Genomic DNA, 14035 nt, shown 5'->3' on the forward strand with positions numbered 1-14035 from the left:
AGAAGAGAATAAAGTGGTTGGACCCAACACCACAGCTTGGGCATAGGTTATCACCAACCATAGCACAGAGGGCCTCATTTGGGGAGGACTGCTAATTCTGAGATCAAGACCAGGGACTGAGTTGGCCAAGGCTCAGTTTCCTCCACCATCATTTCCCCTCTGTTTCACCTTTCCCTATAATGACTGTACATGTACATGGTTTGTGTGAGAAATCAGGTCTGTTGGTGGGGATGGGGGAGATGAGGAGCAAGAGTGGGAAGTAGATCTTCAGCTTGTTAGCTGTTCCTTTGGAGGCTTGAGTCTGGAAAAGAAAAGATGAATTTGCAATAGATTAAAAGGACCCACTTTCTTCACCATCTGCTGCCCCTCACCCCAGAAAGCAACTCTTACAGGAGAACGATAAGAATGGTAGTGGGAAGGTCAACTTCCACAGCCTTCCTTGTATAGCAGTTGTCCCTTCCTAAGAATAAACCTGAACCAGATCAAGATGAAGGAAAAGTAGAAAGAACAAATGGGAATATGGGTGGGAAGTATGAGAAGTCAAGGTATGAGAGAGATATAAGAGAACATTATTCTCCTTCCTTAGTTCTGGGAGGAGACAACCAGGGTATTGACGTAGCCATGGGGTCCCGTGTCATTTTCTGGGATGCAGTGGCCCAACTGAGAACCTCCCTGAGGGGTGGGCGGCGGTGGCGACGGGGGCGGCGCTGGGGGAGGGGCTCCATAACCTCCTCGGATCCTGTTAGGGGAACCCAGATTCCCTTGGCCCCAGCAGCCCTCCAAGGCTTCCAATCCCCGGCAACCGAGGAAAAAGAGGTTCTTGAGCATGAAGACTGAGAGTGGCTGCTGGTAGCTCACCACCAGAAGGCAGCGCAAGGCCAGCAAAGGCACGTCCACCAAGCAGCCAGCCAGCAATCTCAGGAGCCTGCTACAGCCCCCAGCCCCAGACCCCCAGGAAGGGGCACTTGTGGGGGTGGCGGTGTTGAGCTCATAAAGCCAGAGCACTGGAGAAGTGAGGGTCAGGAAATAGACAGAGATAAGCAGGTAGCGAAGGTGGGAAGGCAGAGGTACCCGGCCTTCTAGCATCAATTCCACCAGGGTGAAACTGTCCAGTAAGTCTAGACAAGTGCCCAGGAAGCAGCCAGCGGCTCGGTGGTGCTGAGGTTGCAGGAGCAGGGGTCCTGCCGATCCGAGAGGGGCTCCTGCCTCACTAATGGCCCGTACCAAACTGTAGAGCAGGGGCGCAGACAGCGCCATAGTGATACGAAAGCCTGTGGTACCGAATGGAGCTCGTAGTTCGATGAGGTCCAGGATGGACGTGCCAAGTATCAAAATCACCTTGGGCGTGAAGGCAATGGAATAGATCAGCCAGGCCAAGTAGGCAAAAGCGAATTCTCCCCCGGACCCGACAGAGTCCAAACCATCTCCCAGGCCGCCCCCAGCACCGCGGCCCCGGACTTTGCCTCCGGCACCGGCTCCCACAGCTGCGCCCGAAGGAGCAGGCAGATGGAGAGGTGGGGGTGCTGAGTGGTGGTGGTGCTGGTAGTGGTTGTGCGAGCCGGCGGCACTTCCTCCTCTACGGCCACGGCTGTTCTTAGCGAAAAAAATGGCCCAGCCAACCACGACCACCAGGTCTGTGGCAATCCACGAGCACCAGTACAGATCGGTAACAGTGATGAGATACAAGTCTAGCAGCCCACCTTGAGCCAGCAACAGCACCACGGACAGCGCCTGGTAACCCCACTTGCACTCAGAAGTAGGAGCACAACAGCCTCGCCGACCTCTGGAGGCGCCCCTGGATGAGTGGCCGCAACAGCAGCAGCAGCAGGAGCAGCAAGAGGTGCCGCTGCCACCGCTGGGCCCACTGGGCCCCCCGGAAGAACGGCCCCCTGGCCCTCCAATGGGTCCCGTTCCACCTCCACCAGCAAAATCCACTGCGGTCATACTACAAGAGGAGGTGGATGTGGACTTTGAGGAAGAGCAGGAGGAAGACGCGGTGTGACCGATCAGATGAGCGCCTCCCTGAGCAGAGGGCTCCAGGGGGCCAGAATCTGTGGCGGGCACCAGGGGTTTGCTAATACTGATGCTCTCTTCGTCTTCGTCTTCGTCTTCCCGCTCCACTCCTGTGCTGCTGCTTGGGGAGCCGCCGAAGCTGCCGCCTCTCCTGCCTCGTCTCCTTCCTCCTCCCCTGCTGGTGCTGGTACTGGTGCTGGTGCTGCTATCCTTAGAACCCCTCCGGCAGCTGCGGTAGGAGCCCCCGCGAAGAAAGAACGGCTGCAGCTGCGAGGCGGTGGGGGGCGGTGGAAAGGAGCCGGAGGAAGAGGAGGCTGGACTGTGGTTTCGGAGCGCTGAGTGCATTGTCTTCTGAAGGAGTGTTTCTGGGGGGGGGCTCCCCAGCTGCTCCTTCCCCGCCAACCCCTGGGGGTGGCGAGGCGGCCGTGGGAAGCCCTGGCGATCTTCTCGGATTCCTCCTCCTCAGCTGCTAGGTCTTGCAACTGGACCAGGTGGCTAAAAGATCCAAAGTAGAGCTGCGGGACTGGCAAGCTGAGACAGAGAGTGGGAGAGAGTGGGAACTGAAGACAGACGGTGATGGGCGGGGGTGACGGTGGAGGGGGTGTTTGCAAAGAGAGAGCCCAGGAAGGGAGGGAGAAGAGGAGGAAGGGAAGAAGAAAGATAGGCGGCAAGGAAACCAGGACTGGATTCAGTGAGGAAGCAAAATAACATAGTGAAGAAAGAGGATCATAAACCTGATTTGCTGGATTTATCTTGGGGAAGAAAAAGGGTGAAATACAACAGTGAGGATAGGAACTGGAGCAGCTGGCACTGAGACCCAAGGTCCTTAGCAAACCTGCTGAATCCCTCTACTGGAAAGGAGTAAGGGAAGAGAAAAAGCATTTTTGAGGTACCTACTATGTGCTAGGAAAATTTGAGGAAACTGAGGCAGTGAGAAGTTAAGTGACTCACCTAGGGCCATACTGCTGTAAAGAGAATATTAACCACTAGATCTTTCAACTTCTAAGGTTTTGTGGAAGAAGAAAGGACTTTTACTGAATAAGAAAGTATGAAGAAGACTTAGAGGAATTTAGACTTGTAAAGGCCAGATCTTAAATTCGGAAAGGAAATTTTTTGAGAAATTTGGAAGAAATTGAGGAAATATTGGAGGACGGAAACCTCTAGGTTGAGATCCTACTTCTGGCTTCTGTGGGAGAAAGATGCAAGAGAAGGAACAAGGGTAAGGAGAAATGACCTGAAGAGAAGGCATCAAGGAAAAAAGTAGTTCAACTAAGGCAAATAAAACAAATTGGTAAAATAAAAAAACAAGCAAACAAAATAAACAAATAAATGATCTGGTACATAAAATAAGTTGTTATAACAAATAAGAGGGAAAGGAAGTAGTATATAGTATGTAGTAATATGTGATTGGCACGAAAGAAAAGAAGTTGGGTGTGGTCAAGTTATTATGAGGTACTTAAAGGTTGTAATGGTCTTAACAAGTGTTTAGGAAGTGACGAATAAACACAAATCCTAAAAAATCTCAGCGGTTTGGAAAGTAGAAAATTTGGCATTATTTCACATTGTGTATGATATTTGTAAGTAGCCATGGCCAAAAGACTGCTACCTATGTTCTAAGAGTACGCAGGTCTCCCTCTTAGAAGAGGTGAAGGGATATAAGTCACATATTTCCAGATTATAAAGGATGATGAAATGTTACTTTAAAAAAAAGTTTTCAATGGGGGAAAAATCTGAAGTGATGGAAGGTAAAGGACCCATATCATGAACTTGAAGAATGGAAGAATGTTGCTGAAGGAGGAGGGAAGGAAAAATATAAAAGTACACTAGAAGCTTAAAAACAAATTTGAAGCTCTTCGAGGAGAAGGGAATTTGATGCTTTGAAGAGGAAGTATCTATTTTTGTCCTCCAAAAAAAAATGGTAGACTCACGGAAGCCAACTGGCTTCCAATAAGTGTCAGAAAAAAAAGAAATGGAGTTGGTAACTTTCTGTTCAGTGGTACTGAGGCAAGTATTAGATGAGCTGATAACAATGGAGTTCTATTGTTTTCACAGAGCATTTATCCAAGGAATAGCAGAGAACCTTCCCAGTCTTAAAAATCTTATGATTCACATGGAAAGAAATGATACAGCCAGAAGGAACAACTGCTAAATATTATGAAGTATTGGGAAAGAAACTGAAGACTACAGGGATACAAGTTTTGCTCCTTGCTGCTGCTGCCTATTAAAGGCAATGTTTGCAGAAGAGAAAATTGACTTGGGAAGGAATAGCTAAGAAGACTATGTCTGAGAATGGCATGTGGATTTCTGGACCACAGCTAAAAAGAGAAATGGCCAGGGGTGGAGTATTTACCTGGAGTTTTGCAAGTCTAATCAAAAGGGCTTTAAAATAAAAGGGAGGGGGGAAAGCCTTCAATCTAGATACTACAGATGGTAACAGTAATGAATGAAGAATAGTATTTCAGGGTCTCAGAAGTCCATAAGACAAAATTCAAGAAAGGAGCCACTAGTAAGAACCATGGCTATAAACAAATGTCCAAAGTTTAAGAAAGAGGTACTAAGGATCCTAATGAAAGGGAAAAAAAATTAATGCTAAGCTCATGGATACTAAGACATGGAGAGATGAAACACATGACAGGAATATGACTGTGGACGAGTATGCTGAATTTAAAAGAAGGCAGGGGAAGGAGAGGGACATTACTTATTAAGAAGGTATGCTCATATGAAGAAATATAGGATCAAGATGATAGAAGCATTGTGGAAAGTATTTGGGTGAAAATCAATGGAGAGAAAAAGAAGCAATTCTATCATTGGATTTTACTACTGACCACTGAGAAATAGATGATGATTTCAAGAAACTTAAAAAAGACTAGCACAGAAACATGCAATAAGATTAATAGGCGACTTCAATTATCTAGACATCTGCTGGAATTTTTCCTCTTTCTGCCAAAAAGCAAAAATGCTAAACAACTTCTTGACTTGAACTAATAATAATTTCATCCTTCAAAAAGTTGAGGAATCAACAGAAAAAAATCTGTTCTAAATATGACTCTCACTGGTAGGTTAGCACGGTGAATTGATCTAGCCTTGGAATGAAAATGACTAGAACTCTGCAAGAAAAGGAGCACTCTCTCCTAGAATTTTTTTTTGGAGGGGGGGAAGGCAGGACAATTGGGGTTAAGTGACTTACTCAAGGTCACATAGCTAGTAAGTGTGTCAAGTGTCTGAGGCTTGATTTGAACTCAGGTTACCTCCTGACTCCAGGGCCAGTACTCTATTCACTGTGCCACCTAGCTGCCCCTCTCCTAGGATTTTTGATAAAGAAGGAAAAGAAAGTTGAACATAGTCTGAAAAGCATTCCAGATCTGGTAAATGCAAATTTCAAAGAGTTCAGAGTTCAAAAGATAGGTAAGATCACATGGACTAATTCTACAGGTATAGTTAGCCCAAGAAGGATGGGAAATGCTCAAGAATAAAATTCTGAAGACAGAAAGTAAAAACAATTCAAATGAGGAGGGAAAGGGAGAATTCTCTGAAGAAACTGATGTAGATACACAGGATATTTCAGCAATTAACTTGTGATTCTAAAAGATATGCGTGTGTGCATGTACAGAAAATAGAAGCCAGGGTAGGCAACGGGATGAGTACAAAAGTGTGACATGATATTAATAAGAACAGTCTAAAGAATACTAAACCTCAGAATGAACCAAGGCTGTCAAAGAAAGCTTGAGGACAATAAAAAGTTTTTTGTTTGGTGATAAATCACAACACAGAAAAGAAAAAGATGCCTGATTCTTATTTTGTTTATTTTTTCTTCCAAGGACATTGACCTTTGTACAGGAAATAATAGGAAAAAAATGTTCATGGGAAGCTGATGTCCAGGACAAATTAGGAGATTGTAAGAAAGTACCTATTTGTCCTTGATGAATTCAAATGTGCTGTCCCAGATGAACTTCATCCTTGGGTATTGAAAAAAAAAAGGGAGATGTAATTGCTGGGCCATTGTAAATAACTTATGAAAGGTCATGGAGAATGAAGGACATACTGCACGACTGGAAAAAGGCAGATATCACGATTCTCATCCCCCCAAATGGAAAAGAATTGAATATGCAAACTATTGCCCAGTGGGTTTCACTTCAAGTCCTGGCAGAACAAATATATAGACAGATAGATGATAGAGAGATAAGTTAAATAAAAGATAGTTTGGGAAAAGAGCGCCAGCAGCATCAGGAGAGGCTTCATACAGAGGGTGCGTTGATAAGACTCCATCTAGAGTACTGTGTTCAATTCTAGGCAACAGTTTACAGACAAGCTAGAGACAAGTTGCTGAGTTCAGGGAACAAAAGCAGGCCAATTTGGCTGGAATACTGAATGTAAAGGGCAGCAATGGGAAATTAGTACTGCAAGGTAGACTAGAACCAGATTTGTGAAAATCTAGCTTTAAACATCAAACTAGGGAATTTGCATTTTATCCTAAATGTGATAGGGAGCCCATGAAAATTCGTGAGTTGGGAAGTGTAGCAACACTTGCAACTACTAGCAGCTACTGCAGCTGTGTAAAACCAACAACAACCAGCACGTAGAAGGCTGCTAACAGAGGTTCTTTGATCTGCTTTTCTAAGGAAAGCAACTTTAAGGGGTTAACAATCTCAGTTTAATTAAACATACATATATCAATCACTTAGTTCAGGGGGAAAAGATCAGCCCCCTGAACTTCAAGGCAAATACAACCAGAAATTACAAACATCAACAGACAGACATTGTCTGATTCAAATTACAATTCATAGTTACCAGAGAAGCACCAATATTTGTCTGGGTTATCAAAGCCAGAGGGAAATTACAAAGGCTTGCCCAGAGTCTCAACACTCCTTCCATGAGTGAGCCCCAAAAGTCAAACACCAAGCTCCCCTCAATTATATCCTGTTCGGTGCCCTGAGGGCTCTCACCTCACCCAGGCTGGGTGTGTGAAAGTTCCCCATCCTCAGTATCACATCATATACAAGTCAATGACTCCTGATTGCCTCAGTGCTGAGAAATAGCTAAGAAATATTCCAAAACAAAGAGAGCAAAAGGTTTCCAACCAATTCAAACAAAGAGGAGACTCTATAGTCTTAGCATCCCAAAAGGGAAGAACAGGGATAAGTCTGATTGCCTTACCAGGAAGTGATAATCAGATTGGTACTTTAGGGAGATTTATATGGCAACTTTATAGAGAATGGATTAGGAACCAACTAGTATATTATCTGAGTAGACTAAAAGACAATGGGGGCCTAAATTAGGATGATAGTACCTGGAGAGTGGAGACAAGGGGGAAGACAGGAGAGATGTTGTGGAGGTAGAACAGATAAGACAAATTGATTGGATTTGGGTGATGAGGAAGAGTGAAAAGTGGAGGATGATTCCAAGGTTTCATCCCAGGTTGACTGGAAAGATGATGGTACCCTGAATAAAAAGAGGGAAATTTTGAGGAAGGCCAGTTTTGGTGGGGAAGGAGATGCCAGAAGGATGAAATACAGATAATGAGTCCTATTTTGGATATGTTGATTTTAAGACATCAATGTCATACCCTGTGGGACTGGGACTCAGTAGAGAGCATCATCCACATAAAGGAATCATAGAAACCTGTGAGATAAGTTGTAAGGGGATATAGAGAGAACAGAAAAGTTCTTTGAAGTCTGTTTTCCCCAAATCTGGAGTGCATGTCAGACTATATCGAACTTTCTTCTCCAGGACAGATCACCTGGGTATACCCACACTTTGGGAGCAGGACTTGCATGACGGTCTAGCAAATGAGACTGAGAAAGAGCAATCAAGTTGGGAAAGAACCAAGAAAGAGCAGTGTCACAAAAGCTGAAGAAGGAAGAGGGGAGTTGTTGACAATATCAAAAGCAATGGAGAGGACAAAATGAGTATGTATTTGGTTCCCAGTCTTTAGTGGTTCTCCATTGGAGCAGACCGTCACATGCCTCAAGTTCCCAAAGATTCAAGACATCTCTCGGTGGTCCTGAGTCTCATTAGCAAAGGCTCTCACATGAAGCATTTCAATGACTGGAGGCCAGAGAAAAATGAGGCCAGGATTTAGTGAATTAGAGCAATCACCCTAGCCTCATAACTTGAGGGAAGAAAAACCAGGTGATTAGGTACTCAGGAAGATGTGGAGGTACAGAAAAATACTTGAACCTCACATATGCAATTAACCTTATTTTTTCCCCTTACCAGACAAAACAGGTATCAAAATATATATGGAGGGAGAGGAGTAAGAGACACACAGTATTATTTGCTTTAGGTCATGGACCTCTCCCAAAGATTGGTTATTCCTAATTCTGTTGGAACCAGTTCTGGGTACCAATTTGGAATTATGTAGCTAAAGTTCTATAAAGTTCTAAACTGTTCTTTACCCTTTGACCCAGATATCACACTGCCAAACATATCCTGAGGAGGTAAAAAAAAACAGAGAGAGGTCCTATATACATAAACTACTCATTACAGCACTTTTTATGATAACAAAGAACTAGAAACAAGGTATGTGCCTATCAATTGGAGGACAATTATACACATTGTGGTATATGAATGTCATGTCATGGAATATTATTCTAGTCTAAGAAAAAAAAAACAGGGGTAGCTAGATGGCACAGTGGATAGAGCACTGGGCTTGGAGTCAGGGAGACTCATCTAACTGAGTTCAAATCTGGCCCCAGCCAGTTATTGTATGACCCTGAGCAAGTCACTTAACCTTTCTTGCCTCAGTTTCCTATCTGTAAAATAAGCTGGAGAAGGAAATGACAAAACACTCTTTTATCTTTGTTAAGAAAACCCCAAATGGGGTCACAAAGAGTCAGACATGATTGAAACAACTGAGCAACAACAACAAAGAAAAAAACAAATATGAAGAATTCAGAGAAACATAGGAAGATTCCTGAGAACTAATGCAGAGTGAAATAAGCAGAATTAAAAATGACTACAACAATTGTATAAAAAAAAATACAAAACTGCACTACTATAGAGTTCAGAGGAAGAGCAACAGAGCCACACAGACAGCAGTTTACAAAAAATTATTTCTACTGACAAGAAGAGGAGAACAAATGTCAAGAGAGAACAGATTTGGTGTGGTCCCCACACCTCTCTTACAACTTTGCTGGTATGGGATAAATAGGTATTGATTATCAAATATATTCTCAGGCATAACTGATTTGTTGATTAGTTTTATTGAATTTTCTTTTTTTATATTTTTAATGGATGGTGCATTCAATGAAGGGATAAAGGAAAGAAGCATATTTGGAAATGAATATGATATAAAAACAAAAGGTACCAATAAATACATATAGACTATAATCTATATCAAATTGCTTGCTTTTCTCAGGGAGGAGGAAAGAGAAGGAGGGAGGGAGAGAATTTGAAACTCAAAATTTTAAAAAACAAATATTAAAAAATTTTTGTTTACACATAATTGAGAAAAAAATAAAAATTGAATGTTTAAAATATATACAGTCAGTCAGGTGTCAGTTCTGCTATAATACTGTGTTCCTAAAAAATCACTACAACATGTAAAATTATAAAAACCACAGGGCTTATAAGAAAAATGGAATTAGGGACCTAACACTCAAAACTTTCACCAGTGACATTAAAAAAAATAGTAACCTAATAAAAATGGTTGCATGCTTTATAAAAAAATACATGTTAAATGATTAAGAAATACATAAATACTACAATAAATAGTGCTGCTGTCCATACCTTTGGGTTGCTGTTTAGGCTGCATTCTGGTTTCTACAGGCCTGAACTGGCATAGTCAAGTATGTTTGAGAGGGTGGGCTTTGGTGGGCTACAACTTCAATTCCCAAGGTTCAACAGCCATGGCAGATGGAGAGGTGGGGTCAGTCCAGCCCTCTTCTGCAAAGAGCTCCTACTATACTAGAAGCTATACATTGAAAATGGCACTTTAGGGAAATGGATGAATATTTACAAAAATATAAATTGCCCAGGTTAACAGAAGAGGAAGTAAAATACTTAAATAACCTCATTTCAGAAAAAGAAATTGAACAAGCCATCTATGAACTTACTAGGAAAAAATCTCCAGGGCCAGATGGATTTACAAGCAAATTCTATCAAACATTTAAAGAACAATTAATTCCAATATTTTATAGACTATTTGGGGAAACAGGCAAAGAAGGAGTCATACAAAATTCTTTTTATAACACAAATACGGTACTAATACCTAAACCAGGAAGAGTCAAAACAGAGACAGAAAATTATAGACCAATTTCCCTAATGAATATAGATGCAAAAATTTTAAATAAAATATTAGTAAAAAGATTACAGCAACTAATCATGAGAATAATACACTATGACCAGGTAGGATTTATTCCAGGAATGCAAGGCTGTTTCAATATTAGGAAAATTATCAGCATAATTGATCATATCAACAACAAAACTAGCAGAAATCATATGATTATCTCGATAGATGCAGAAAAATCTTTTGACAAAATACAATACCCATTCCTATTAAAAACACTAGAAGGCATAGGAATAAATGGAGTCTTCATGATAAGTAGCATCTACCTAAAACCATCAGCAAGCATTATATGTAATGGGGATAAGCTAGATGCATTTCCAATAAGATCAGGAGTGAAACAAGGATGTCCATTATCACCCCTATTATTCAATCAATTCTAATCAAGAAATTGCTTTAGCAATAAGAGAAGGAAAAGAAATTGAAGGAATTAGAAGAGGCAAAGAAGAAACTAAGTTATCACTCTTTGCAGATGATATGATGATTTACTTAGAGAATCCTAGAGAATCAAGTAAAAAACTACTTGAAATAATAAATAACTTTAACAAAGTCGCAGGATATAAAATAAACCCACATAAATCCCCAGCATCCCTATATATCACTAACAAAGCCCAACAGCAAGAGATAGAAAGAGAAATTCCATTTAAAGTTACTATAGACACTATAAAATATTTGGGAGTCTACCTGCCAAGACAAACCCAGGAACTATATGGCCACAATTACAAAACACTTTTCACACAAATAAAGTCAGATCTAAATAAATGGGAAAAGATCGGTTGTTCATGGTTAGGCTGAGGTAATATAATAAAAATGACAATTTTGCCTAAATTAATTTACTTATTTAATGCCATTCCAATCAAACTACCAAAAAATTATTTTATAGAGCTAGATGAAATAATAACAAAATTCATCTGGAAAAACAAAAGGGAATTAATGAAAAGAAATGCTAGGGAAGGTGGCCTAGCCATGCCAGATATTAAACTGTATTATAAAGCAGCAATCATTAAAACTATTGGCTAAGTGTTGGCTAAGAAAGAGTGGTGGACTAGTGGAATAGATTAGTACACAAGACACAGTAGTCAATGACTATAGTAATCCACTCTTTGATAAACCCAAAGAGTCCAGTTTTGGAGATAAAAACTCACTATTTCACAAAAACTGCTGGGAAAACTGGAAAATAGTATGGCAGAAATGGCATAGACCAATATCTTACACTGTATACCAAAACAAAGTCAGAATGGGTTCATGATTTAGATATAAAGGCTGATACTATAAGCAATTTGGGAAAGCAAGGAATAATTTACCTGTCAGATTTATGGGAAAGGGAAGAATTCATGACCCAACAAGAGATAAATTGAAGTTTTTGTACAAACAAAGCCAATGCAATCAAGATTAGGAGGGAAGCAGAAAACTAGGAAAGAATTTTTACAACCAGTGTCTCTGATAAAGGCCTCATCTCTCAAATATACAGGAAACTGAGTCAAATTTATAAGAATACATGTCATTCCCCAATTGATAAATGGTCAAAGGATATGAACAGGCAGTTCTCAGAGGAAGAAATTAAAGATATCTATACTCATATGAAAAAATGCTCTAAATCACTATTGATTAGAGAAATGCAGATCAAAACAACTCTTAGGTACCACATCTCTCTTGTCAGATTAGCTAACATGACAAAACAAGAAAATTATAATGCTGGAGAAGATGTGGGAAAATTGGAACATTGTTACATTGTTGGTGGAGTTGTGAATTGATCCAACCATTCTGGAGAACAATTTGGAACTATGCGCAAAGGGCTATAAAAATGTGCATACCCTTTGAACCAGCAATATCACTTCTAGGGCTGTATCCCAAAGAGATCATATAAGTAGGAAAAGGACCCGTATGTACAAAAATATTTATATCAGCTCTTTTTTTGGAGGCAAAGAATTGGAAATCAAGGTGATGCCTATCAAATGGGGAATGACTAAACAAGTTGTGGTATATGAATGTAATGGAATACTATTGTGCTATAAGAAATGAGGAGCAGATAGACTTCATAATAACCTGGAAAGACTTATGTGATCTGATGCTGAGTGAGGGGAGCAGAACCAGGACAACATTATATACCATTACAGACACACAGTATCTGTGATAACTAACTTTGATAGACTTGGCTCTTCTCAGCAATGCAAGGTTCTAAGATAGATCCAAAAGACTTATGATGGAAAAAGCTGTCCATATCTAGAGAAAGAATTACAAAGTCTGAATAGAGACTGAAACAAGCTATTTGCTCTCTCTCTCTTTTTTTTGGTTTTGTTTCTTCTTTTTCAGGATTCATTCCATTGGTTATAATTCTTCTTTACAACTTGACTATTGTGAAAATAAGTTTAATGTGAAGGTATATTTAGGATCTATATCAGATTATATGCCGTCTTGGGGTGGGGAGGAGGGAGGAGAGAGAGAGGGGGAGAAAATTTGGAACTCAGAAACTTATGGAACTGAGAAAAACAAAAAAAGGGGAAAAAAAAGAAAATGGCACTTTACCTTGAAAAAGACCTGAATTTTCCTCATAGAAGTGGGTGTCAGAGAAGGGTTGCAGTTGTGAGTTATTGTGAAGTAATGCAGTTATCTGTATTATCAATATCACACATAAGCAAGCTTGTGGTATGCTCAAATTGTTCCCTAATATATCAATCATGCTGGAACAAATATGCATTTTCAAAACAAATGTTTTAGCAAAACTGACCATATATGCGTATACGTACATAGTGAAAGGAGAGTAGCTAAGGTAAACAGGATGTGTTCCTTAAATTCAAACATTAAAGAATATATCTTTCCCTACAGTCTACCATTGGCTGCAGCAAAACCTCCAAGTTCAGCCACCCTGATTACTCTCTCCTTCCTCTCTCTCCAACCAAACATAGGCTTTTGTAAGTTTATCCCGGTTTCCTCTATGTTTATTTGTCTTGTGGGGCTCCTTTCAATCCAAACTTTGCGTTTCTCCAAGATTTCTGGACCAAAGGTGATTTCCTCTCTGTTCTATCTCTATTTTATTTTTTTCTTTCATATAAGATCCCGTGATAGATTGCAACAAATATTAGCTCTGCTTTGTTAGAACAAGTTCTGGAGTTATTTTCCAATCCCCACTCACACTGGCAGGTCTGGTTCCCAGGTTGGCAGCTGCTACATCTCCCCCTCCCAGTTCTAGAGAATTCAGAGTTCTGCCCTGAGGGTTGAGGTGGTTTTCTAAGTCTATTGGTCACAAGCCCAATTGGTATCCTTTCCCCTTCTCCAATGATAGCCATCAGTGGATATCAAACAGTCCAACAATTGGTTTTTAAAAAGGAATTTTTAGTGAAGAGTACAGTACGAACAGTTGGTACAAAATATTATCCCAAAACTCTGTGATATCCTCTCCTATCAGTATATACAGAATCCAGGACAAGGTTAGTGATGGATTGATTGGCTTAATCAATCTCCAACCTTATACTATTAAAGGTAAGCAAATAGGCCATAAGATAGGGTAAGCAAGATCTAATAACACTCTATATTGTTTATAACCTTTTTTTCATACACAAAGAACCAGAACCTGGATTCAAGTCCTGCATCTGATACATGCTGATTGTGTGACCTAGGTAATCACTTAATTTCCAGTGCCCTAGGTATTATAGATAAAGCGCCTACCTGAACTGGAAGAGGAAACTTCCTCAAGCAGGCCTTCCCTATACAAATGAAACCAAGGTTCAATCCCTATTC

General features: G+C 40.8%; 1 protein-coding gene across 1 annotated transcript; it reads right to left on the bottom strand.

The window, feature by feature from the left end:
• Positions 1 to 488: 488 nt before the first annotated feature.
• On the bottom strand, positions 489 to 2358 carry TMEM121B (transmembrane protein 121B). Its single transcript, XM_036761370.1, has one exon. The coding sequence runs from the start codon at positions 2356 to 2358 to the stop codon at positions 583 to 585; it is 1776 nt and encodes a 591-aa protein (XP_036617265.1). The 3' UTR covers positions 489 to 582.
• Positions 2359 to 14035: the final 11677 nt, after the last annotated feature.

The sequence above is a fragment of the Trichosurus vulpecula genome, chromosome 5 (genome assembly GCF_011100635.1).
Source record: "Trichosurus vulpecula isolate mTriVul1 chromosome 5, mTriVul1.pri, whole genome shotgun sequence".
In the NCBI taxonomy this organism is placed as follows: Eukaryota; Metazoa; Chordata; class Mammalia; order Diprotodontia; family Phalangeridae; genus Trichosurus; species Trichosurus vulpecula.